This window comes from Panthera pardus, unplaced genomic scaffold, assembly GCF_024362965.1.
Source record: "Panthera pardus isolate Hobbes unplaced genomic scaffold, ASM2436296v1 HiC_scaffold_16, whole genome shotgun sequence".
NCBI lineage: Eukaryota > Metazoa > Chordata > Mammalia > Carnivora > Felidae > Panthera > Panthera pardus.
The window spans coordinates 59,181,074-59,207,643 of NW_026526721.1; the positions used below are offsets into that span (position 1 = coordinate 59,181,074).

Genomic DNA, 26,570 nt, shown 5'->3' on the forward strand with positions numbered 1-26,570 from the left:
GAACACACTGCGCCCAGACCATCCACCCCTTCCCGTAGTCCGTATCTCCTTCCTCTCCGAGAAAAAAACACATCCGCTGTTTTGGCTGAGAAGCTCAGCCAGGACTGGGCTACATAATTTTGGGGGTCTAATGCAAAATGAAAATGTGGGGTCTTTTGTGCAAACGTTAAGAATTTGAAGATGGTGATGGCAGAGCATTGAGCCAAGTGCTGGCCCCTTCCAGGCTCAGAGCCACATTCAGCTATACAGATGGCAGTCCCATGAAGCGGGCCTGGGGCTCAACCTTTCAAATTGTTCATTCATTTAACGAGGATTTGTAGGGAATTTGCTGTATCCTGCATACTGTGCAGTGGGGCTTAGGGCTGGGGCGTGGAGTGCAAAATTAATAGGCTGCCCCTTAGGAATTTCCAATTTAGCTGGAGTCAGATATCACATATACAAAATTAAATAATGATGAGAAAATTCTTTAACATCCCCAAAGGCTCTACACCCACCCAAAAGAAGGAATCCTTGAGTGAGAGCTCCCCTTGACCCATGTGCCTCACTTGAGGCATTTACTTACCCCAGAAAGTAAAAGGGGGCAGTAGAAATCAATCAGGCAGTCTGCCTTTGCTTTTGTCACCCGCTTGTGAACAGCATGTATTTCCTACTCCACATTCATGAGACCTATGTCACATCTTTTCTGTGACTCTGGAAGTGACCTCTTAAGAAACATTCTATTTTAAAAATAGCCATACTTTGATAAAAGTTTGGCCATAAGTAGAGAAAAGATTTATAGAAAATTTGTTGTGGTAGGACTTTGTCCTTCAGCTTGTAGTATAGGTGAGACACAACTAGGAAATTTGAGTTCATAGGCAACATAAATGGGTATCTGGTACCTGATTTGAGGGCCCCAGTTTCTGAGATAGTCCCTCATTTGGTCATTCAGCATTTACTGAGCATCTAATGAGATCAGGCCCTGCGTAGGTTTAGACTTGGCCCCTGCCCCTGAAAAGTCCTACTGTTATAATCAGAGGGACAGTGATCCTTTCATAGAAATGAAAGGGCTTTCCTGTCCTGTCACAGCTTGTCTAAGAGCTTCTGGCAAGTTCCATCAGGTGGGAAACCTTCTGACCTCACTACGTGCCTTGATCACTGTGCTCTCCTGTAGTGACAGTAGTTTGTTTTTGGTAACTAACTGCCTTTTCTGTGAGAAACCTGATTCCCACCTGCTCCCGTCACCTTCTTGCCTTCTCTGGGTCTCCAGGGAAAACAACACAGGCTGGTGGAGTCTTGCAGTGGAGTTGCGGTAAAAGCTCTGCGGGTGTCCGCTCTCAGGAGCTCACAGAATTTGGTATAGACAGCATTCAGAGAGGGTGCCTCCAGGGCTAAGTAGCTCTACGAAGGAGTGTTTGGGTAAATTAGTCTCATCTTTCTTATCTTATGTCTTCTTTTCAATTCAGCTGCAGTCCTGATAAAATAAATTTGGCACGTGGCTTATGGCACAAGTATCCCGTTTTGTTCAGCAACTTCGGTGATTTGGCTCACGCAAAGAGAGTTTTGTTGTGTGAACTGTTAGATTGTTTGGGAAACATCCTGCTCTTGTTCCAGATGGATCTCCATCCTCTCCCAGTTTAGATTCCAGTCTTCCCACCAAGCCAAGTCAGAAGAGACAGCCACCATGCTACAGACACTACAGCCTGGTGTCAGGACCCTCAGCTCTCCCACATTCCACTGCCGTCAGCTACACTGGGGAGATCCCTCTTTGCCTTAGAAAGCCCTTAGAGTGTCCACAGATCCCCCACCCCTAGCCCTGAGGAAGGATCAGCCATGACATGGAGTATAGCTCGTGGGTACCATCAGCCTTCCTGTTATAACCATGGTTGGTAACTAAGCAGAATCTTGGGCCTGTCGCTTTTATTGTGGATGACAAAGAAAAGCCAGGGAACTTGATTGAACTGGAAAAAAAAGAAATCACAATTCTCTTTCATCATTCCCTTCAGTCTCCATTCACTGAGCTGTGCCAGGGCACTTATGCCTTGATCATAACCCATCTCCAGCCAGGTTCAGTAGGGCCAATGGGCTTGGCCAACTTGCCCCCATGTCTCATTGTAACAGAAGAGGCTGGTGAGATATGAGAAGAGGTGAGATATCGCAGGCACCTCCTGATGGAATCCTGTACGTATGTCCCACCCTCCAGCTTATATATACCAAGTTAAACTCCCATGTAGTGATAAAGGCCACACATTCCATCCTCAAACTCTTACAACAGAAAGCTGGAGGAAGGACTTAGACCACTCCCAGAAAGCCCCCAGCAGGTGAGGCTTCTGCAGCTGTTTCTTGTGACTGAAGACACCAAGGCATCAACCTACCCGGAAATGTCACTTTGTTTCTGTCCTCCATCAATGCCCAATTGGCACCTTTTCTTCTCTCCACAGATCTCCAGGATTTCAAGTTGGATGTGCAGCATGTGATTGAAGTAGATGAGGGGAACACAGCAGTCATTGCCTGCCACCTTCCTGAGAGCCACCCGAAAGCTCAGGTCCGATACAGTGTCAAGCAAGAGTGGCTGGAGGCATCTCGGGGTGAGTGAGCAAGCAGGAGCCCAGAGGCCAAGGCCAGGAGGGAAGCTGACCACCTCCAACTACCGCCTCCCGAACCCCCATCCACATGCCAGCAGTCCCCTCCTCACACCGGTCAGCTGTCTTCTACCTTGCTATTTAGCCCTGTAGGATGCTAGACTTCCAAAATGGAGGTCTTCTGCCCTGTTGCGAGGAATCTCTTCATCCTTTGAGGCTCTGGAAGACGTTGCTGAGCTTCCACCATTTGAACAAGACTGTCGGCACAGTGTTCCTTGCCCCCAGGCACACACCGAGAGGTCGCCTGATGAACCCAGCCATTGGTGGAGCTGCGGCATTCCCCGGGGGGCGGTGGAGCTCACCCCCCACCCATCAGGGGAATCTCTTTAGTGGGACTTGGGTTTTTCCCTCTCCCCATCTTCTTGGTGATGCGGCTGTCTCAGCTGACCTAGCTCCTGCTCAGGCCACGACATACTGGTCCGGGGGGGCCAAGCTTGGGTCCACAGAGTGCCTGTGAGGAGTAGGGATATCTCCCGAGATGAAGTCAGCTACTTCCCATAGCTGACCCTTCACTCAATGCCAGCTAGACCCTACATGACTCAACCCACAGCTCAAAATGTATACCTTTTAAAATATCCTGTAGAATTCAAACCTTTTCATCAACTTTTTCTGGTTATGAAGGGAAGATATGTTCTTATATTCTTATAAGGAATGTATATATGTTCACTACAGGAAATGTAGAAAACTATTTTTTGGAAGGGTAAAACCCCTGATCCTGCCGCTCAGAAATCACTGGAGAGTGCGAGGAATAGAGCAAAACTCTCCTTTGTCCCCAGCAGACACTTGGCAATAGCCCTCTGGAGGAAGCCTGCCTGTTCCATAGGAGGGGTCGAGGCGTTTTCTCTGTCAGGCACTTGCCTAAGCTGCTCTTACCTGGGGCAGCCCAGTGACAGGCAGGCACCAGGCTTAGTGAACCTGGATTTCAGAGACCCCAGGACCACCATGGCAGACCAGGCCACCAGAAAGCTTAGAGCTGAGGGCCAGTGCTTTGCTTGCCAGGAAGCCGACTGAACACCATCCCCAGCCAGTGGGGTGTCCAGAAGCTGTGAATCTGTCTCCTGTTGAAAGACAGGAAGCCCACCCCCACGGCACCTCTGGACCAGAAGCGGACAAAGTGTGGCAGACCCACGATGCAGAGGGAAGGGTTTCAGTGACATGCGTGGAGAAGGTGGTGGTTGGGAGTGCGAATATTCCTCCCTGGTTGCAGAAATTCAGGAGTGAGGTGGCTTAGAGCTGTGACCATGACAGAGACCCACGGGAAGTCCTATGCATTTCCCTCCTTCCTGGTGGCTTGCAGGAATGATCATCTCATCACCTGCATGTGCAGCATGGGCCCTTCAGTCCTTACAGTAGGCTCTGAGGCGGCACATGTCGTACCGTTCTACAAATGAGGAAACGGTATCTGAGAGGTCAGTCAGCTTGCCAAGAATCACAGAGTCCACGGCAGATCCAACGCGTAAGCCCAGGTCTGGCAGACCCCAGACCTTGCTTCGTTTCCACCCTACTCCAGCTCCTTTGAAAGTATAAAGCGTTCTTCCGTAGACCTATGTGCTAACTCAGGGGAGTCCGCCAGCTAGCCAGTTTGTCAGCTAGTTGGTCAGGTTTACTCCTCAGCATTTCTGGCCCACTTGATTCGAAGTTTTGGTGGGAGAACAGCATTTTCAGTGTGGGCCTGTGGGGATTCAGGTGTACAGCTCACGGCTCCTGCCCTGCCTGCCCACCGGGAGGTGCCGGCTGCAGCTTTCTGGACCCAAACTCATCCCGTGTCCCCTTTTCTCAGATAACTACCTGATCATGCCATCAGGAAACCTCCAGATTGTGAACGCGAGCCAGGAGGATGAGGGAACGTACAAGTGTGCTGCCTACAACCCGGTGACCCAAGAAGTGAAAACCTCGGGCTCCAGTGACAGGCTCCGCGTGCGCCGTAAGGGGCAACAGGGTGTCTCACTGATGGAAGAGGCTGGTCGGGCTGAGGGGGGGGGGGGACTCGGGGTGGGCACAGTCTGTGCTCCAGGTCTGTGGTCTCTGCAGTGGGGGTGGGACCTGGGGGGCTTGGACCAGCGGAGCATCCAGGACTCAGACAGAGCGGGGGTCCTCTCCCCACCAGCCGGCCACTCGCGGCCTCCCGTAGGCCCTTGCCTCATTCTGGGGGGTGGCTGTGCTTGCTGGTCCCTTTCCCCTGCCCATTGAGAGCTTCCCTTCATTGTGGGACTTTCATAGCAGGGATCTGTTGGGGCGTGTCTGCTGGGGCAGGACGGCCTGGTGCTCAGCAGCTGACGGCACGTGCATGGGAGAGATGATGGTGTGCCTGTGCCCATGTGAGGCCACAGGGCCTGCCTGGCACAAGGCCAGGCTGTGCCTACACTGCTGCTCACTGAAGTGTGCCCAGCACCTCACTCTGGGGATGGTCCGTGGAGGCCCACACACTCCCCCAGTCGTATGAGAACAACACTCGCCTTTGCCAAGGATCTCCTGTGTGCCAGGCCTTTTTCCAGCCTTCCCACTTATTCACTGGAGGGACATCTCATGCAGAGTGTGGTCTTAGAGTCAGCACCAGAGGCAGATGTACTGTGAAGCTAAGGAAGCCAAGCTTCAGCACTCCCTCCCTCATGGAGTTTTTGTGTCCATGATTTTGCATTCTGTTTCTTTTTTTTTTTTTTAATGTTTTTTACTTATTTTTGAGAGAGACACAGAGACAGAGTGTGAGCAGGGGAGGGGCAGAGAGGGAGACACAGAATCTGAAGCAGTTCCAGGCTCCGAGCTGTCAGCACAGAGCCCGAAGCAGGTCTCAAACTCCCAAACTGTGAGATCATGACCTGAGCTGAGGTCAGACACTTAACTGACTGAGCCACCCAGGCGCCTACATTCTATTTCTTAAAGAAGGCCTCCCAAGCTCTCAGGTCTTATAAAAGCTGGCTCTCCCCCTGGTTAGCTCATAAAGTAAAATCACACATAGTCCACGTGGAAGAGAGTGGCACATTGGAGAGCAACCAGCCTTCTGATGAGTGCTGTGCGGTTTCTTCCCCAGCATTGAAAAGAGGTCACGCCTTCCTTAGCTGAGCAGCCGACAAAGTAGTTGATTTGCTTTGGGGACCTGTAATACTGTGCAAGAAATGCATCTTTTTAAACAGTGGGTCCTGCTCAGCTCAGTGAGGTGCTCGCACTGTCAGGGACACTGGGAACCGAGACCTCTGGGTGGTGTGTGGGGGTTACCTCGGATCCTTGTCTCCTAGCTCATCCTCGGACTTGGGGTGCACTTTGCTTCTCTGTCTGCCTCATCTTTTTCTTTGCCAACATGCGTAGTTCTCCATGCATATGTTGGGTCAGTGCTGCTGCTCCGATATATTACCTCATCTCTTACAATAGCTCTCTGCAGAGGCAGGTCCTTGTCTTTGACAAGGAAACCAAGCCCAGGGGAATTCAGTCACTTTATGTAGGTCTCAAGCCCCTGAAGGGCTGTTTGATGCCAAATGCCCGGAGGACTGTTTCCTGGGCCCTGGCTGCCAAAGGCGGGGTGGAGGGGTTCCCCTGCACTGAGTCCTGGTCGCACGCATTGCTCTTCACTTCCTGGCCCCTCCAGGCTCCACCGCCGAGGCTGCTCGTATCATCTACCCTCCAGAGGCCCAGACGATCATTGTCACCAAAGGCCAGAGTCTGATCCTGGAGTGCGTGGCCAGTGGGATTCCACCCCCGCGGGTCACCTGGGCCAAGGATGGGTCCAGTGTCGCTGGCTACAATAAGACACGCTTCCTGCTGAGCAACCTCCTCATTGACGCCACCAGTGAGGAGGACTCGGGGACTTACCGCTGCATGGCTGACAATGGGGTCGGGGAGCCTGGGGCAGCAGTCATACTCTACAACGTCCAGGTATTTGGTGAGTGTCTGTTGCAGACTTTCTTCTCCTTGGCCTCCTCTTTGGTCAGTGTGGCCTTTCTAGATGCTCATAACCCTAAGCCCTGGATAAGGTCATGTGCCTTGTGAGAGGTCCCATGCCCAGTGAGTAATGGAGGAGGAGAGAGATGGAGGTGCTTAGATCCCAGGGTCTAGGTGTATGTGCCTGACCGCCCTCTCCGGTTCCTTTCCGGGCATGACTCTGACAGAAGAGACACAGGACCTTTCCTTCCCTCTATCAACAGTCACAGGGAAGGAGGGAACCATTCCTGACTGCAGTCCCCCCCCCCCCCCCCCAGGGCCTGTCTAGCCCTAAATGGGAGGACTCAGGCCCTTTGTCACCCCTGCTCCGGTTTCCTGGCAGAGCCCCCTGAGGTCACCATGGAGCTGTCCCAGCTGGTCATCCCATGGGGCCAGAGCGCCAAGCTCACCTGTGAAGTGCGTGGGAACCCCCCGCCATCTGTGCTGTGGCTGAGGAATGCCGTGCCCCTGGCCTCCAGCCAGCGCCTCCGACTGTCCCGCAGGGCCCTGCGGGTGGTCAGCGTAGGGCCTGAGGACGAAGGCGTCTACCAGTGCATGGCTGAGAATGAAGTTGGGAGTGCCCATGCTGTGGTCCAGCTGAGGACCGCCAGGCCAGGTAGGTGTCGCCCAAAAGGCTGGAGGAGATTTCAGCTGAACATTCACAGAACCCTTTCCTCAAGTGAAATCCAATTTAGAACCCCACTATTATAAATGAGATAAAAGTGGCTTTTAGTTATGAGTGCAAGTTCACATTAACTTATTAAAAAGTCAGAGGTGTACATTTTTACTAGTAGAAGTGATCTTACTATTGTATTTTTAAAAATGCTTTAGATCTGTGAGTTGCTAGGTTTCCATGGAATCCAGTTCAACAACCAGTGCTCTAGAGTAAAGAAAAGCAAATCTGCCCCTTTCAGCTTGATCCATTTCAGCTGACATCTACCCTGACTGAGTAGTTACTTACATACTCAGTCTTGGACTAGACGGGGCAGCGGGGTGTGGGGGTAGGGTGCAGAAAGACATAACAAAGACCCAGCTTGCTCATCAAGGAGACAAAACTCACCAAGGAAACAATCTGAGGAAAATGCGACAACAAATAATGCTGAATCCTCAGGATCAGATGCTAACCGTCTGTGGTTCAGAGGTCAGCTAGAGGAGAAACTAGCGTGGGCACATTCTGCAGATGCTTCCGAAAGGAAGGGTTGCCTGTCCTGGGCTCTCAAGTTCTCAGAGGTGACTTCACAGGTGATTTACAGGTGTCTTCACATCTCACATTCCAGGTGGCTGCAGTGGAGTAGGAAAAGGCCCAGAGTGTGCGTGGTGCTAAGACCCCGCAGTGAAGGGACATGTCCTTCCCCCAATGTAGGCATGAGAAGGAGGGTGCAGGGTTCCTCAGGAGTAAGGAGAACACCTTCACGCAAGGTGAGGCTAGTCCATGGGCTCAGGGAAACAAGCAGACGGCAGAGATGCTTGCCTGCTGCCCTGGGCCGCGGCGAGATGCCTGGGCACAAGGCCCAAGCCTGCCCTTCTCTCCCGGCAGGGCAGCAGTACAGCCCTGTCTCCTCCCACAGAGCCCGGCCATGTGTGGACTGGGCCCCTGGTCATCTCAGGCTCCCGCCCCAGGGGTTTCCTCTCTGACTTCTCTCTGCTTCCTCCCTCGAGGCAGCAACTCAGCCCATGACCAAGGGAACCAACATCCTCTTCCTCCGCTTCTCTTTCCTTCCTGGTCCTCCAGGCACGACCCTGAGGCCATGGCGGGATGCTAAGCTGGACACTGCCACACCTCCCATGCCGCCCTCAAGACCTGGAAGCCCTGAGCAGATGCTGAGGGGACGCCCAGGGCTCCCCAAACCCCTGACGTCCATGCAGCCAGCTTCCCCACAGTGCGCTGGAGAGAAGGGGCAGGTGGCTCCTGCTGAGGCGCCCATCATCCTCAGCTCACCGCGGACTTCCAAGACTGACTCATACGAGCTGGTGTGGCGGCCTCGGCACGAGGGTGGCAGCCGGGCTCCTATCCTCTACTATGTGGTGAAACACCGCAAGGTATGGTGCCTGACCTCCCCTCCATGAGGCTGGGTGTGGGTTTCTGCCTGCTGGCCACCTCCCCTTGAGTTCCTGCAATCCCTACCACTGACCTTGACCTTCCTCCACTGAACTTTCCTACCACCTCCCAGGAAACTGGTTGTGATTGAGGCATTTGGGAACCTAAGAGGCCCAGGAAAAAGTCATGTGTGCCCCTTCGGGTTCTCTGTGCACTGGCTTCCCAGGAGCTAACACCACCAGCTTCTCCTCTCTAGGGAGAGTGAACAGTCTCCCTGGTAACCATCACCTGCCCTCCCCTCTTCCCTCTGTCATTTGTTGTTGATGTTGTTTTTTGTTTTGTTTTTTAACCAAAGTAAGCTCCTGTGGGTACATCCCTGCAAGAACTCTGCACGGCAAGCCAGCTCTAAGGCCAGGGAAACAAATATTTGTGAACAAGTGTTTTCTCTGAGGGCTATAAAATACCCCCTCGGTTTTGGGGACTCAACCATGGCTCAGGTTTGACAAGCAGGCATTTGAGCTGAAAGCACATCGTGTTGTTCGGACCTCAGCTACTTCTCTTTGACAGAAGGAAGCCTGTCTGGGTAGATGTTTCAGGAGCTGTCAGCAGGGGGAACCTCAGGCCCTGGCAGGGTGTGGGGACAGCCAGTTAGGCCATCCTCTTGGACACAATGTCCTGTGAGGCAGGACAGGGCCCCCAGCCTGCCCCCTTCATTCGAGGCTGAGCGCTCACCTGATGTTACCCCCCTGGGGAGAAGGACGTGAGATTTCCTTTAAGAAAATGTCCTTGAAGAGCATTTCTGTTCATCCCAGGTGTGTGCCTTTTTTTTCCCCCTAAGGCCATTAGATGGTAGAAAATTATCGTTCTTAAATGGATTTTTAACAGTGTCATTTGATGATGTATTATAAATGCTGTATTTTATTATACCTTCATTGTTATTTTTGCCTATTAAAGTGCTATGTGCACTTAGTAGAAAGTATTGAAAAATATGTGATTGTGGAACTGAAAGTATTTATCAACTCTTCTCCCCCCGCCAAAACCAACCAACCAACCCACCCAGCCCTGTGTGGTGCGAAGTGTTGGCCACACAGTAGCCATTCCCCTGCCCTGGACCCTGCCAGCAATCTCATTCTGTTCTTTCCCTTCATGACCTTGGGTGAGGACAAGTTCACAGACATACGGGGCCTCAGAAAGACACCTGAGGCGAAACTGCCTACGAGGTGGGGGCCGGGGGGTAGTTTCTCACTAACCCTTGGCCCCCTGGCCTCTTTGTAGACAGTCAGCAAAGGGGGTGAATACTTGTTTAACAAAAAGCTCATTGTTCAGACTGGGTTATGGGGCAGCCCTGGTCCTAATCCTTGTTTCCCCATGTAACCGGACACCTCCATCTCAGAGTTGTAGACAGAGATCAGGGCAGGCTAAGTGCTCCCAGTCCCCGCTAGACAAGAGCCAGCAATGAGAACAAGAATCATATTTTTCAGGCCAATAGGTGGCCATGAACCTGCCTCACCAAGAGGCAGGCTGGCAAAGGCGGTGCATGGTGATCTGGAAATGCCAGGCTGAGGCCACCGTCACCGTGTGTGTGTGTGTGTGTGTGTGTGTGTGTGTGTGTGTGTGTGAGACAGTGACTAACGACCATTCTAGTTCTTATTTTTGTTTCTGAGCCCAGTGGAAGTGTGAGTGAGGCCCATGCTGGGAGGGCCAAGGGAGAAAGGGGCACAGGGAGAGGGAGAGGACCGTGCCCCATCCGGCTCTGGCTTCTGTCAGGCTCCGGCCTGAGGGGCACTGGGGCTGCTAGGTGGATGCCACCAAAGAGAAATGATGTCTTGCAAGCAGTTCCATTCCTGAGGGACTGACGGGTCTTAAAGATCATCTCACAAGAAAGGACTCTGAAGTGAAAAATCAGTGTTTGGGCTGTGTGTACAACCCTTTCTCTTGCAGGAGATTGGGAATCATTCCTCTCATTTTCACTTTTTCTTGTTCGGGAAGCCGGTTCCATTTCCTGCTGCATCTGCAGACCCTGGGCTACTGTGTTTGGGTTTCCAATACTACTGAGCATTCTCAGTTTGTGAAAACTTCTCCCCTTGGAACAAATCCTGGAAGTCTGACATAAATGAGCCCAGACCATCCCTGTCCCTTGAATAGTAGGTTTTGTTCTACTCTGGAATATTCTGCTTGGGGATTAGGGCTTTTTCTACCAGCTGTTTGATTCTTCAGCAAACCACGGCTTTGGCTTCCAGCAGACTGGGAGATGTGCACAGTTGGCAGTTAAGCTTTTTGTCCTGAGAGTTGGGGTAGGTGAGAGGAAGCAGCCTCCCAGCATCGCCCTTTGGGGAGGGAGCCTGGACTCCTGTATTTTTTTTTTTTCTTTAAAGAGCTAGAAATGTGGGGCCATTAAAGATCCATACTAGATATAATTCATCCACAGTTTTTAAGTACTAAGAAAGGAGTGAAGGCAGGAGCAGAAGAAGGAGGATTGAAATGGCAGAGACCTACTGAATGGAGGGTGTGGGGAAAGTCCAGAGAAGGGGGCCAGGCATTTGCTGGGAACCTACTGTGTACCAAGTTCAGTGCTTGACACTATGTGAATGATCTAGTTTAATCTTCAGAATAAGCTGAGAGCTTTTATTTGCCTCATTTTAGAGATGAAAAGATTAGGGATCAGAGAGGTTAGGGAACTTGCTCAGGGTTACACAGCTGGTAAGAGACATAACCGGGACTTAAACCCAAGATTTCCTGGCTCCCAGACTCTTTTTCTTTCTAGGAGGAGTTACATATGATTATGAATGTGCTCTCTGGAGTCAAGTCACAGTTTCTGTTCTCACTAGTGTTGTGGCTTTAGGCAAATTGCTCTCCAAGCCTTAGTTTTCGTGAAGCGGGAACAAAACTAACACCTGTCTCTTGGGCTGTTGTCATGAAAGCACTTTATAGGGTACATAGTAAACACTCATCAGACAAAACTCTTTCTATTGGTACTGCGGCTTTTATCATCATTATCGTCATCCCATAGTATGAAGAGACTGTGTTTATTTGGTTTAAATCAAGGAGAAAGAAAGTTAAATGTGGAGGTTTTCAGAAATACAGAGAGGAGGTCTTTGGAGAAACTCAGCAATGTCAGGCCTTTTGACCCTCCCCACTGAGTGTTCTTTGATGGGCCGGTTAGGTGAGGGACCAGGGAGCTGACCTCGCTGTCCCAGAGCTGGCAGGACCAGCTTACGCCCTGCATAAACCCAGCCCATTCTCCTTCCCTGCCTCCTGCCCTGTTGGACTCCATTCTGCTTCTTATGTGAACCATAGCCACCGGTAGCTCCAGGCTGAGATGCCAGTGCTGAAACCAGCTACCTTCTCCAGCAGGTCACAAACTCCTCTGACAACTGGACTGTCTCCAGCATTGCAGCCAACCAGCACCGCCTGACCCTCACCAGACTTGACCCTGGGAGCTTGTATGAAGTGGAGATGGCAGCTTACAACTGTGCAGGCGAAGGCCAGACAGCCATGGTCACCTTCCGAACTGGTGAGGGTCAGATGTTGCCCCCAGCTTGGGGGTTTGTGGGCCTGAGCAAATCCTGCCAGGCTCAGGTGAGAAGCCCTGCTCACCTTGCCCCACTAGTCACCTTGAACTTTATCTTCCTTTCAACTGTTGCTTCACCTTGGTTTGTGAGCCCAGGCTGAGGGTCCCAGCTCTCATGAGGAGAGCTGCCAGCTGGCCTCTCTGCCCTGCTCCCCACCCCACCCCCCCACCCCCACCCCGCCAACACACACACTAGTGTCAGGCACAATACCATGATGGTTAGGCAGAGCTAGGAATCAGTCCACACAGCCGGTGTCCTATATTATTTGTATCACCCTGCCAGATCCCCACCCCCTGCAAAGTCTCAGGCAGAAAGAACTGTCTGGAAAGGGACACCTAATCCACACTCTTCCTCTTGCTGGTCTCCACCTACTTCCATCCAGGACGGCGGCCCAAACCCGAAATCATGGCCAGCAAGGAGCAGCAGATACAGAGAGACGACCCTGGAGCCAGCCCCCAAAGCAGCAGCCAGCCAGACCACGGCCGCCTCTCTCGTAAGCCCCCCGGCGGCTCAGGGGGGCAGGGTGAGCAGCGGTCAGAACTGAAAGCAGGTTCACTCCCTCCCAAGGTTCTTTGTTGCAGGCGGAATGGGGTCTTGTTCTGTGGGTCTGGGAGGCCTTGTGACATTTTCCTGGAATCTCCCCAGCCAACCCCATGAGAAAACGTAGATTGGAGTTTTTCAAGTAAAATGTAGTCTGACATGGGGAGGGAGCATTGGCCCTGTGGGTCCAGAGAATACAGAATGGAGAGCAGCTGACTTTCGGTCCTCCACACTCTGACACTGCAGAAGCATGGCTTCTAGGGGTTCTAGCTGAAGGACTTCTGGGAGAGGGTGACCCAGGTAGCCCTGGAAGATCTGATGTAGCCACCAGAGGGCAAGGGCTGGGAGGAGAAATAGGTCCCAGTCAGGAGCAGGCTGAGTCCAGTCACAGTACATCGCCTTATCATGTCCCTCCTCCTGCTTCCTTCCTCCCTCATGTCTGGTTTCCTCTAGCCCCAGAAGCCCCTGACAGGCCCACTATCTCCATGGCCTCTGAGACATCTGTGTATGTGACCTGGATTCCCCGTGGGAATGGTGGCTTCCCAATCCAGTCCTTCCGTGTAGAGTACAAGAAGCTAAAGAAAGTGGGGGACTGGATTCTGGCCACCAGCGCCATCCCTCCTTCCCGGCTCTCGGTGGAGATCACTGGTCTAGAGAAAGGTAGGGGTCCGGCCACTGTCCTACCTGGTCTCCTAGTTGTCCCCCACCACTCAGAGGAGAGTCAGAGCTTTGGAGGCTCTACTCTGTGCTGGTCCTCCACCTGCTATCTTGCTCACATTGGATGCTCTTGGTGGTGTCCCCTCCATCCTACAAGTCCTTCCTTCTCTGTCTCTCCATAGTGGTCCATAGCTATCCCCTCTGCGGCTCCTTTCCAAAAAAGATGGGAGTTCTTGTGTCCTTTGGGAGCTACCCAAAAGACCCTACCCTGGGTGTGCTGGGGTGGGTGGGTCAGAAGTGTTTCCCAGCTCCTGGGTTCAAGTGAGCGACTCTCACCAGGCACCTCCTACAAGTTCCGTGTCAGGGCTCTGAACATGCTGGGGGAGAGTGAGCCCAGTGCCCCTTCCAGGCCATATGTGGTGTCCAGCTATAGTGGCCGCGTGTATGAGAGGCCTGTGGCAGGCCCTTACATCACCTTCACGGATGCTGTCAATGAGACCACCATCATGCTCAAGTGGATGGTAAGTGACCTTTCACAGACTGCAAAGGGGAGAGGGGGCTGAGCTTCATGATGACAAGAGCTGGCTGCTGCAGTGGGGGCAGGAAGCAATCACTTTTCTATACTGCCCTTCTTCTAAGACCCCTTCCTGTATTTTTTCACAAAGCCTTCCTGTAAGTGGTCACCTCCCAACCCCCGTGTACCTGGGAATTGCGCCAGACTGACTTATCCTTACAGTACCCAGGCAGGTTCAGAGGGGGCTCATATATTTGGAGAAATGTCTGTTCCTTATCTCCAGAAGCTGGGGGACCTTTAGGCTAAATAACAAGTGACCTTCATAGCATTCCCCAGAAAGCCTTGGGGAGTATCATCAGAAGTATTTGCCAGACTCCTGCAGTGAATTTTTAAATCCAGGCTGGGGTAAAATTTCTGTCCACCAGTGGGTCTGCTCACATGAGGACTTCTCTGCTCCATTGTCAACTTGTTTCTTCTCCCTTCCCTATAGTATATTCCAGCAAGTAACAACAACACCCCAATCCATGGATTTTATATCTATTATCGGCCCACAGACAGTGACAACGATAGTGACTACAAGAAGGATATGGTGGAAGGTAAGAAGCACTTTGGGGACGCAGTTTTCTCTGTTGGCAAGGGTGTCTAGGTGTTGATGAAAGTTTAAAACTTGGGCATCTGGGTCCATATCATTGACTCCTGCCATGCGTGGGGTCATCAAGTTCATAAATCCACACGCTTCCTTCCCTTGGTGATGGGACCACAGGAACTTGGGTGGCACCTAAAAAATTCCAATAGTTCTCCTCCACCTCATTCATGGCACCAGCCCAGACACACACCCCTGTCCAAGCCTGACTGCGATTGCTTCCAAGTGGACTAGGTGGTACACATCACCACGTGTGACTGACTCTCTTGCTGCCTTTTCCAGGGGATAGATACTGGCATTCCATCAGCCACCTGCAGCCAGAGACCTCCTACGACATCAAGATGCAGTGCTTCAACGAAGGAGGAGAGAGTGAGTTCAGCAACGTGATGATCTGTGAAACCAAAGGTGATTCTCTTTAGGCTCTCTACTCTCCCCTGCTATTTTTAGCCCACCAGGACAAAGTCACTGCTCCATGTGACATGCTGGTCATATCTTCCCCATGAAGACTCCTTATTGTCCAAATACACCTAAACTTTGTCATTTTTAACTCTTTATTTGCCTGTGCCTCAAGTATGAATTAGGTTGCCATGGTGATGGCTTCAGGGAGCTTGGGAATTAACTCATACATGAACTTATGGAATAGAACCCATTCTTAAGGTTAGAACTTTCTATAAACACTATATTCCTATAAAATTTGGTACTTACATTGATTGGTTTACTTATTTTAATTACAACCCCATGAGTTAGGAAAGAAACTGAGCATCAGGAATTGATGTATCTTGACCAAGGTCCTTTAGCCAGTTAGGGGTATTGAGCACACTCTGGGTCAAGTTTATCTAACTATAAGCCCAGATTCTTTCCTGCACTAAAACATGTTAAACATCTTCACTGAAAAGCTTAATATTTCCACATTGGTCAAGTGTTTAGATACCACCATCTCCATTTTGCAAATACTGCCAAGTGTATAACCCGAGTATATTGCAAAGAACATCATCAAGAGAAGATTACAAAGGAATAGGAACAGAGAGAAGAAAAGAACCCGTTTTCCTTATGTGGACAAGATTCTCTTTCTAGCTTTATGCTCTTTCAGTCAGTTACTCAACAAATACTCAGTGCCTCCTGTGTGCACTCCTAACCTCTTTTGTTGTGCACAGTGAAGGGAGGGGGTAGACACAGGACTTCTGGCTGTGCATGTATCAGGGGACTCACACAGAGTACCCAGGGCAAAGAGAGGCTTCACAAAGGCTTCGCACTGGTCTGGAGGGATTGACTCTTCAGGTGACTGAGAAGGGAGTAACCCGGGGGCAGGGCAAGCCTGCACACAGCTCCAGGTGGTTGGAGGGTGTGGGAAGGAGGAGGAGAGAGAGAGAGAGAGTGCTCAGGGAATGGCCAGGGATGGCAGTGGGCACTCTGGTCATTGAGAATTCTGCGGCTGTGAGGTTGAGAAAGCTCACAGGTATTTCTGCAGGCGTGGGCAGATGGGAGAGAGCTGAGAGGTAAGGTAGAAAGAAGGGACGAGATTGAGTCTCTTAAGTTTATGTATTTAGAGAAAGAGAGAAGAGACAGAGGATTCCAAGAGTTTGGTGTAGGGCTCTAACTCATGAACCGTGAGATCATGAGCTGAGCTGAAATCAAGAGTCGGGTGTTTAACTGAGCTACCCAGCCGCCCCGAGTTTTAGTCTCTTTTGAGGCTGTGTGTAGGACCAGGGGTTGCTAGCATGTCAGGGCTGGGAGAGAATGAAGAGAGTTCAAAGCAAACCATGAGGTGTCCAGCATAATGTACACATGGGTGATATTGCCATTTATTGAACTGGGGAAGCCAGAAGAGAAGCAGAGTCCACGAGAAAGGAACAAGGTGGAACCATTCGGTGACTTCCTGCAGCAGATTCTTCCGAGATGCTGAGAGACAAGCAGGTCTCCCAGCAGGGGAGGGCCCTGGAGTATTTGGCAGTCGCTGGGACACAGGCTGAAGTCATAGGAACAGAACAGAATACAGGATAGAGCCTGGAAGGGATTAGAAACCCTCGCAGATCTGAGAAGACAGAAAAATGTAAGCAGCAGCCTTCGGAGAGGTAGCGGGAAGTCACCGCCTGTGCTGTGGGAGAACCCAGGGGGAAGACGGCTCTGAAAGGGAGTTCTCAAGGTCAGGCACACCCGGACAATAGCACAACGCCGAGGAGGAGTCACCGTCTTGTCACTGAGTTGGTGTTTCCCAACTACCGGCTGTGCTAGAGAGTCCCTCCATCTCCTTGCTCTAGGCCCAGGCTCAGACTTGGCACTTTGCATCCCTTAATCTGCCCAGGAATAGCAAAACCATGGGTAGGATCTTCCATTCCCAGTTCTTTTGCTGGTTTCATGCATCCTGTTTTTAGATTTTCTTCCAAAAGTTCACCAGCTGTTCTTTGAGAAAAGCCCTATACCTTTTCTGCCCAGAAGACCCATTCTGAGACCAGTGTTTGGGTTGTATTTTGAAGTAGAAGGTTCAGATGCCTTCTGCAGTAACAAATTTCCCATCAGAGGCCAGTTCAAAGCTGAGCTTGGATACCACACTCATCTAATACAGAGTTTTGAGGCCCTGCCTTATGAGTTTGACCCCATTTCCCACACCCATGGAATCAGGTCTGTTGATGTTTCCTGTTTGTTGTGAGAGAAATGTGAAGGAATCGATGCTGAAGGGTCTTGTTCACAATTACAGCCCGGAAGTCTTCTGGCCATCCTGGTCGGCTCCCACCCCCGACTCTGGCCCCACCTCAGCTGCCACCCCCTGAAACCATAGAACGGCCAGTGGGCACCGGGGCCATGGTGGCACGCTCCAGCGACCTGCCCTACCTGATTGTCGGGGTCGTCCTGGGTTCTGTCGTCCTCATCATCGTCGCCTTCATCCCCTTCTGTTTGTGGAGGGCCTGGTCTAAGCAAAGTGAGTGACCCTTCAGCACCAAGGGGAAGGAGCCTGGGGAGGGGAGGAGGGGAGGAGGGGGCCTCCCAAGAGGCCAAGGAGGCCTCCACCCAGGGCAGGTTGGAGATGCCCTGCTTCACATGCACTAGAGCATAAGCTCCTGGGTCCCCCACAGAGCTCGGAGAGATAAGAATACATCAAGCCTGGGCCCTTTCCTCCCAGCTCATGGACCCTGGTGGATGCAAAGTATGAAGTGGAAAGTGGTCTGTCCTCTCTTTTCTGGAACTCAGTACTTGTCTGGCTTCAACTCCTTTTAAACTCTGAAGCTGCTGTTCTGACCACTTGCTCAAGTTGAAAATGCACCCCACACTTTCCCTGCCTCCTCTCTCGGTCTGTAGATGCCTTGAGCTTTCCCTCTTGTCCTGTTGCTAATTTCTGCTTCAGATGACAACACATCGGGCCAGCTTGTCTCATTCAAACATTGCTTCTTCTGTTGGCTCACCGCTTCCTTCCCCAAACCTGTGCCCCTCTGTCTCCTCACCTTTCTCCCCAATGAAGAAAAGAATCTAGATGTTAGGAGAAGTGGGTGACTGGAAGAATATGTTCTGAGAGAAAATATTTTCATCCCTATGTGGTCAGAAATTTTCTGAGATTTCTATGGTATTGGAGGCTGCCTTGAGCTTCCTTGGCCTAAGCATACATCTGTCCTTCTGTCCTTCCAGAACATACAACAGACCTGGGTTTTCCTCGAAGTGCCCTTCTGTCCTCCTCCTGCCAATACACTATGGTACCACTGGGAGGACTCCCAGGCCACCGAGCCAGTGGGCAGCCCTACCTCAGTGGCACCAGTGGACGGGCCTGTGCCAATGGGATCCATGTGAACAGGGGGTGCCCTGCCGCTGCCATGGGCTACCCAGGCCTGAAACCTCAGCAACACTGCCCAGGGGTGCTTCGGCAGGTAACGTAGTCCTGGGAACGCAGACAAACAGGTGCGGGCCCACACGGGGGCATTGGTGGGGGGCTGCCTCCTGGGGCTCCCTCCCTCCTACTCTTTAATCCTGGACTGCTGTGTCTGGCTTTCTTTAGTCAGGAGCAGCTCATTCTGTTGAACACGGAACAGGAAAGTTACTCGGACTGTGATGTGACCTTTTCGTTACTCTTTCTTTTGAGCAGCGGGATGACCCCAGCAGCCTGCTGAAGCAGACCGTTCTTGGCACTGGATATGACCCCCCCAGTCACCAGATTCCTAGGTAACTGGACCCTCCCATCCCTGCCTTCCCCTCAAACCCAACCTCAGTCACTGAGAGGAGACGGGGGACCCACATCTGACAACCTGCTCAGCTGGACTCTTCTCAAGGTGTTGTGTTTGCAGTTATAATGCCCTTTCTGCTCTGAGGCATAGGTTGGCCTCCAGAAATCTGTCCTTCACTTGGCAGGCCAGAGTTGCACACATGGAGTTGGCTTTGTCCCCAGGCCTCTGGACACCTGACTGCATGTCCTCTCATGCACTCAGGACTTGCATGGAATAAAATGGAAATAGACTAGAATCACCCAGAGAAGTTGCGATACGACAACATCTTCATGTTCAAAGGGCACTAGTCCCTGCCCCATCTGAGCCCTGACCAGCCTCAGGGCAGCAGCCAGGCACTGGGAATACAGGCCCACTTCACCCCCACCTCACCTCTCCATCTGGTCTCGTGCCTGCAGGGGTCCCAAGTCTAGCCCAGAGGATGGCTCTTTCTTATATACACTGCCTGATGACTCCACTCACCAGCTGCTCCAGCCCCACCAAGACTGTCACCACCTCCAGGAGCAGCCCGCCCCCACAGGCCAGTCAGGCATGAGGAGCGTACCCCAGGGTCCTGGGCTGGAAGCAACGTGGGACCCTCTTTTTCACCAAGGTTGGTGCCAGGGGCAGGGCTGGAAATTGACGAGGTTGGGAATGACCTGAGGGAGGCAGGCGTCCACAACCCAGAAGTGTCCTAGAGAGGTGGCCTGAAGTAGAGTCATCCACAGTTTTTCTGTGGGGGAGACACAGCCCCACAGATCCATGCGGATGAACCAGCTGGGTCCACGTCCATCTTGGCAAGCTGTGTCCTCAAAGGCCGAGAAGAGAACACGCTCCCATTTCAGAGAAAGAAGCCCTTTCGGTCTTGCGTTTCACGACCATTCACAAATTCCAGCTGCCTCTCCTCACACCAAGAGGCGTTCCCTAATCACCCCAAATACCTTGCTCTGTTGGGTCTTGTCTCTTAATTAAGGAATGAGATTATATCAGTCATTAGGAAGCCGAGTTCTCACATCATCATAACTCTGCTTCCACAGAACTTTTTCTCCATGAGCCTCCATGCATGACCCCTGTCCTACCATCTTCCCTCGTGCCAGGCTCTTGGGAATCAGCACACGCTGGTTGCAGTGAGGCTGGTTCCGTTGGCTAACGCTTCTTAGCTTCCATGGTAGGAATGGTCCGTTCGCATGCAGATCCTAGACACCGTCTCTGGGAGATAAAATTCTAAGACCGGCATCATCAAAACTGGACACCATCTTGGGTGGGATTATGCCCAGAAATTCTACCATACAAGTAGACTAGCCACTTGAATCTGGAAAGAACAGGGCTCTCTCCCACATTTCATGGCTCAGCTGACTTCATCCACCCCAGGTTACAGGCTAAGTAGTCGAGAGTCTCTGTGGTCCCACCACTGAAATGTGTAGGTGGGACATGGGCAACAAGTGGCCCACCCCATGTCTCTGAGACCTTAGAGGGAGCATAAATGTCATTGTCACAGTTGTTTCTGTCTTTCTCTTAGGGGTAGTATAACCAACTCCCATCACAGAGAGAGACTGACCCAGTACCACTGAGCACTGATTCCTGATCAGTCTGGATTTTAATGTTTCCCACTTTTCTCTCCCCTCAGGGCCCCCGTGCTGCTTGGGCCTTGTCCCAGTTGAAGAGGTGGACAGTCCTAACTCCTGCCAAGTGGGTGGTGGAGACTGGTGTTCCCAGCACCCCAAAGGAGCCTACACAGGGCAGGAGCTCGGGATACGGCTCTCCCCCAGCCCACCATTGCATGTATCTTTTGAAACACCACCTCCTACAATTTAGGCAGAAACCAATATCCCAGAAAGACTATATATTGTTTTTAAAAAGAGACAGAAAATTGGTATTTATTTTTCTATAATAGTCATATTTATATATTTATGCACTTGTAAATAAATGTATATGTGTTTTTATAATTCTGGAGAGATGTAGGGAATCCTACCCATTGAGATATGAGAAGGGAATCAAAGAAGCCCCAATACAGGATTCAACCAGGAAAGAGTAACATAGACTGAGAAGGCAGCCCTTCCCTAGAGCCTCTGTCACTGCCCAGGAGGCTGCAGAAGGCCCCCAGAGAAGCTTGCGGAAGGAAGAATCTTAGCACACTGTTCGTGACAACGATGAAGGAAAAGCAAGGGCCCCGCTATCACAGGCTAGAGACACTCGTGAAGACGGCTGGAGCTGGTACTACAGGAGATGTTTTCAGAAGATGCCCACGAGAATGGACTAAGATGTGTATAGTCCTACAAGCATTAACAGACCTTCCAGAATCAATCTGTGGCAGCATATCTCTGTAAAAACAAACACTGTAACTTCTAAATAAATGTTTAGTCTTCCCTGTACCGCTCAGCTTAGTCACATATGAGTCAGCATCCTCTTTAAACATTAGGATACACTTTTTGAATATTTGAAGAAAACCTCCACTCGTGACATTTTTAGCTCTGTCAAGACAGAGCCGAGATCTGGAAGAGGTAGGAGACGTTTCATTTTTTGTCTTTTAAAATACTGTGTCAGTAAGTGTTTCGTCCAAGAGGGAAATTGTGTGAAGGAGGCAAGGAGAAACAGATTCGCAGTCTCTTACTGACTGGACTCGAGGGGAGGCTTTGGTCTTATCGGAGGAATGAAACTTCTCTTTTCTCTATAGATACGTGTGGAAGACTACTTTCTCCAAAATACCATTTAGTTAAGTGCTAGGCTGCACATGCATGCGTGGTGCCTGATAAGATCCGCTTTCCTTCTTTCCTACAATAGACCAACATTGCCAGAGGAGTTGATTTTTAAACAACCAGGGAGTCAAGATTTACTTCTGTACAACCCTGGGACCAACCTTGATACGTGCAACTGGCACTAGATGGGGGCTGAAGCTTTGCAGTGAAAGCGCTAGCACTCCGATTGTTCTCGTGAGGGAAAAGTATTTTCTAGATTGAAGGTAAGTTACAGATGAAATGCGGCTTGAGACACTTAATCTGGTTAAGAGTCCCAGAGCCAGACTCCCCACGCTCTAGTAGATGCCAGAGGGAGAGACAAGATTCTAGGACAAGCGCACCCTCTGCTGGCCGGAAGAAATAGTGCGCCTGCTCTTAGCTTGCATGCTTTTTCCATCCAATAGCTAAATTGGATAAAGAGCTCTCATCGAGATGCAACATGATCTTCAGAAAAGCTGTATTTAAAAAATATTTTAAGAAACAAAGTGAAGGCCTATAAGGAACATGGAAATGATAGAAGAACTAGCATGTAAGTTCAGCCACAACCTTCACTGAGGACATAGAAGTCACTTCCCAGAGTGGGACAGAGCCAGTGCTCTCCATCTTTACTCAGTCCAGGGCCTCTCAGATCTGGACTGTAACTCACCTCCTAGCTTAGTGGCTTAATTTTTTTTCTCTCCTTGATGATCCCAAATAGCTGTCAAAGTGAATTTTGGTGAACTTTATGGAAGTGATACATAAAATTGCTTTCTATGCAGCCCTGGAACCATAACAATACTGAATGACTTTAGCTCCCCAAAAAAGTCCTAGGAAAGAAAAAACACTTGCAAGGCACATTAAATGAGATAAATATGTGTATTTGCCTCAGCCAGCTGCAGGAAAAGAGGAAAGGCTGTGAGGCCTCTAAATTGTAGCCTAGAAAATGAAGTAGCTTATAAAATACACTGAAATTCAATATCTATTTCTTCAGGTTAATTATTATAGTGCCTTTTAGAAGTCTGATTCACCCCGCAGAGGCTGTATAATTTACTAAAGGAGGAGTAAGATCTAGAGGGCAGGCGCTAGTAGGGGTGCAGAGCCCCGCCCAGGGCCGACAGGCCTCTCCAGGCATGGCCGTCCTCTGTGACAAGACAGCCAGACTGAGCAGCAGTGGGTAACTGTGATGGAGGGGCTGCGCTCTATAGCTGCTTTTTCTCCCAGTTTTGGTTTGTGATGGTACTATGGACGAGGGTTCAAAATTGCCAAGTTACATTAGCAGTTGGACTCAGTGTGGACAGATTTTGGCCTCACTCTCAGAAATAAGGCAGCCTTTTCTGAGAGGCAGAGGCAGAGAACCGTTCGATCAGGGAAACAGGAGTGAATGGAAAGTTATTCACCCACAGCTGAAGCTGAACTTCCCAAAGACTCCGATGCTATACATAACTATAGATTCAAGACTGAGTCTGGAGTCAAGTAGAAATGAAACTAAAGCTAGCTATAGGTCTTGTCCAATTCAAAATAAAAACTGAGGGTTAACTATACTGCCTACTGGATAAACGCCTGAATATTGTGGACTTAGTGATGGTTTAGTCCAGTTTGATTTGGGAAAAACGGTAATGATCCTGGTTGGTTTTACAGAGTCGAAAAAGTCATGGAATCTTTGCCATGGCTCTCCCACAGACTCTAAAGTCATTCTTGCTGCAGTTAGAATCACAGAACTTCAGAATGGGAAAGAGACTTAGAGCTTATCCCAATCCTTCATTTGTTGGATAATAAAAATGAGGCCCAGGAAATTACGTAACTTCCCCTGGCCCTCACTACCACCTAGGGCATGGCGTCTCCTCGGAGACCAAGCACTTGATCCAGGCAGTTGCTCATTGTGGTAGCTGGGTGAGGAGCGGAAGCCCGCAGCCAGACAGCCAAGCAAGTGAGGCTGGAAGGAGCCCTGCCTCCTCAGCCAAGCTTCAGATGGCTGCAGCCCCAACTCACAGCTTGACCGTAACCTCTTGAGGGACTCCATGCCCAAAACAGCCCGCTCAGCAGCTCCCAGATTCCTGACCCTCAGAAACTGGGTGAGATAAGCAGTTTTAAGCAATGTCTGGGGGAGAAATTTTCATGCATCAGTAAACAGGTAAAACCCTCACGAGTAGCACTTTTTAAATGCTTGAAAGGCGCACACAGTTTAGGGCATACAGCAGAGAAAATGATGGAGGGTGCTCTCCAGTAGATAAGCTACTACCCCACAGACAACAAGCACAGACTATTCGTGTCTCTTAAATAGGAACATGAAAGAATCTTTGAAAGGAAAGGAGCCCTATCTAATTTGGGAGACAGATCAGGCTAGTCGCAGGTTAGGAAGATTTGATGTTGCTGATCCATCTGCATGGATGCAATACTGCCTTCCTCACTGTTCCTTCTCTGTGACCAACTTCTATTCTGGGACAGCTCAATGGGATAGCTCATTAACATGGACCCACAGAACACTGGATCTAAAGTGCTATGTTCTCCCTCTTACTAATGGGAATCCAAATATCACATCATTCTTAGATGGGTACAGCCATACATTCCCATTACCACTTACCCCCAAACGGAAAAGGACACTCTCAAATTAGTTCAGAACATTATGCACAATCAAAAGTGATTGTTAGAGATGGTCTTTCAGCATTATGTAATCATTCCTTACTTCTGGATCTACATCAGAAATAGGAAAAATGGCATAGGACATGAGACGCTATGGGCATACCTAGAATACTGTTAGAGCTGCAAACATCTACAGAGAAAAGCCGCCTTGTTGACCATTTTGCAAAACCCGCTCTTCTCCATTCAGAGCTGAGGAGTTTGCTGACTCGAGGGGTGATTCAGGAAGCTGGGCAGTCTCCTGCTTCCTGCCAATCCAGAGGGATCTGTTCTGTCTGTCTGCATTTCCTGCATCCTGAGCTCCCAAATAACTGCTCTGTGAAGTTAACAATGTCAGAATCCTAATTTGCATTTCTTATGCTAAAATACTGTTGGCAGAATAGTTTGTGCTTTTCTTTTTTCATCCTCTCAGAGAATACTTAACATCAGAGTTTATTTTCCAAGGATTGAAAAACACAGATTTTCTCACAAATTGCTAGTTTTTCCTTGCTGATGGCTAAAAATTCAGATAACCAAACAAATTTCCCAAAACAGGATATATCGCAGATGCTGAGATACAGCCTTCTCTGAGACTCCATATTCAATCCAGTAGTTTCCAAACAGATCTAAAATGGTTCAGTTCCATGGGAAATAAGATGTTGGCTGCGGTCATCTGTGCTAAGCTAACCAAATTGGAGAAAAATTATTCATACTATATAACTGGCTCTGGTCTTAGACTTTTAGATAAGACTTTAAAATAATAGGATTGCTGCAGGCAGCAAGGAACTTCTCTGGTAAGTTGTATGTCAGAAATCTGGGATGTATTGGAGAAAAAAGCAAACTCAAAGGCCCATGGGCTTCATCTCCTTCTCTTGTGGAGGCTGAATGGGTGGGAGGATAAAACCACCTTTCTTACGCAAAAGAGCGATCTCTTCCTTTAAGGCCAAGATCCTTTCTGCCTGGACTTGGATAAGTTCAGTGACCTTCTTTCTTGCCACAATGTCTGCTTTCCGAGGGCCCTGGAAGGCATTGCCCTGTTGAAAGAAAACACCTCCCTGCTTTAAGCATCATTTGGAGTGTGAAAAATTCCCCATCCTAATGTTAGTAGTGCAGACCCTACCATCCATTTAAACACCATTGCTCCTTAATTTAAGGGGCCTTCAAGTCCTCCACTGAAATTCCACCATTAGAAATGTGTTTCTTTGGCCTAATGAGTAACTGTTAAAATGCAAGTCCCATTAAGCTAGCTATCCATCATTCCTACTGAGGAGGGCTCAGCACTGCAACCATGAAAGACAAGGCACTTCCTTTTTTTATACAGCCTATATTTTGTTTTCCAAAAAGGAAATCTCTATTTCCTCATCTGACTCCTCCCCTTGTCCAGCCAACTCCTGCTCATGCTTCAGACATCACTTTTAGGGAGGCCTTTATCCTGTGGACTAGATAAAGACTTCTTGTTCTATGTTCTTTCAGAACATCCTTCCTATATCATTGTGACTATGACATTGAACCTTCTGAAACTTCTATTTGAGACTCCTTTTTTAGGATTCAAAAAGTAGCGGTTTCATATAGTTCGACCTAAATGCCTGTTTGATGCCTGTCTTGCAAGATCCTGTGCCTGTAAGAGAGAAGGCCGGCGGGCCTCGATCTCACTACCCACCACTCGTCCCAGAGTTTGTTATAGAAGTATGGGCTCAATAGATTTTGAAGGCACATTAAAGGGAGGAAGATAGCAATTCTCTAGTGTCCACTCTGTGCCCAGTGCTTTCCATGTGCTATCTCATGTACCCCTCACAACTCTGAACAAGCTGTTATTCCAGTTCACAGATATGGACACTAGACCAAGAGATTCATTAAACTGGGCCTTGTCACTATATTCCTAAGGATTTGAAGCAGGGTGAGAACTGGGTTACCGGAAGCCAAAAGCCCATGCTTTGTCCATTACCTCTACGGACTCACTTCATAGCTAAGTGGGGGTTACTGTTACCCAATACCTTCTGCCTCTTCTCCCCTGCCCACCTTCACTCTATGGGCTATAAAAGCTAAATATGCGTTCCCCAGTTTCTCTTCCATCTAGGGGTGGCCACATGGATATAAGCAGAAAACACTTGCTTTCTTAGTGAAAGGGACCTGAAAGGCTGACATTTGCATTCGGACGTGAAGCTTTGAGCTGAGGCAGCCATCATGTGACTTTGAAGGAAACTTCAAAGAATCACAAAGAATCAGAGGTATTGGCCCTGGTGTTACAGATCCACTAAGCCTAAAACCCTCAGATGTCTTCTCCAAACTTCTTGTTAAGTGAGGAAAAGAGCCCCTATTTTCAGCTACTCTCCATGAGGGCTTTGGGCCACTTGTAGCTAAACTTATGCACCAGCTCATGCTGTCATCACTCCTGGTGTTACCCCACATAGTCACTTTGAAGTCACCTTAACATTCCCTCATTTTTCTCACCGTATCCACTCAAAGTATGGCTATTCTTACTTTGAAATGTCCTCTGACACTTTTTTGTTCTTGCCATCTATATATCCCAATTCATGCCTAGATTGTTGGAAGAATGATAGC

The 26,570-nt window shown here is 49.9% G+C and overlaps 2 protein-coding genes across 4 annotated transcripts in view; one reads left to right on the forward strand and one right to left on the reverse strand.

The window, feature by feature from the left end:
- BOC (BOC cell adhesion associated, oncogene regulated) overlaps window positions 1-21,050 on the forward strand; it is a gene marked incomplete at its 5' end in the record, with an annotated part of 35,852 nt that extends 14,802 nt beyond the window's left edge. Inside the window, 16 exons of the mRNA XM_053903344.1 lie at window positions 2,418-2,564; window positions 4,399-4,542; window positions 6,199-6,492; window positions 6,874-7,146; window positions 8,263-8,570; window positions 11,923-12,082; window positions 12,523-12,633; window positions 13,134-13,340; window positions 13,677-13,858; window positions 14,342-14,447; window positions 14,777-14,899; window positions 17,190-17,411; window positions 18,113-18,348; window positions 18,564-18,640; window positions 19,098-19,291; window positions 20,306-21,050. Coding sequence (XP_053759319.1) covers window positions 2,418-2,564; window positions 4,399-4,542; window positions 6,199-6,492; window positions 6,874-7,146; window positions 8,263-8,570; window positions 11,923-12,082; window positions 12,523-12,633; window positions 13,134-13,340; window positions 13,677-13,858; window positions 14,342-14,447; window positions 14,777-14,899; window positions 17,190-17,411; window positions 18,113-18,348; window positions 18,564-18,640; window positions 19,098-19,291; window positions 20,306-20,493 — 2,972 coding nt within the window. The remainder of the gene's footprint in view (window positions 1-2,417; window positions 2,565-4,398; window positions 4,543-6,198; window positions 6,493-6,873; window positions 7,147-8,262; window positions 8,571-11,922; window positions 12,083-12,522; window positions 12,634-13,133; window positions 13,341-13,676; window positions 13,859-14,341; window positions 14,448-14,776; window positions 14,900-17,189; window positions 17,412-18,112; window positions 18,349-18,563; window positions 18,641-19,097; window positions 19,292-20,305) is intronic.
- Window positions 21,051-24,445: 3,395 nt separating this feature from the next.
- Window positions 24,446-26,570, reverse strand: part of CFAP44 (cilia and flagella associated protein 44) — a 151,576-nt gene continuing 149,451 nt past the window's right edge. For all 3 annotated transcript variants that reach the window (XM_019448382.2, XM_019448383.2, XM_053903343.1), the window contains one exon: window positions 24,446-25,042. In XM_019448382.2, coding sequence (XP_019303927.2) covers window positions 24,851-25,042 — 192 coding nt within the window. In that variant the 3' untranslated portion in view covers window positions 24,446-24,850. The remainder of the gene's footprint in view (window positions 25,043-26,570) is intronic.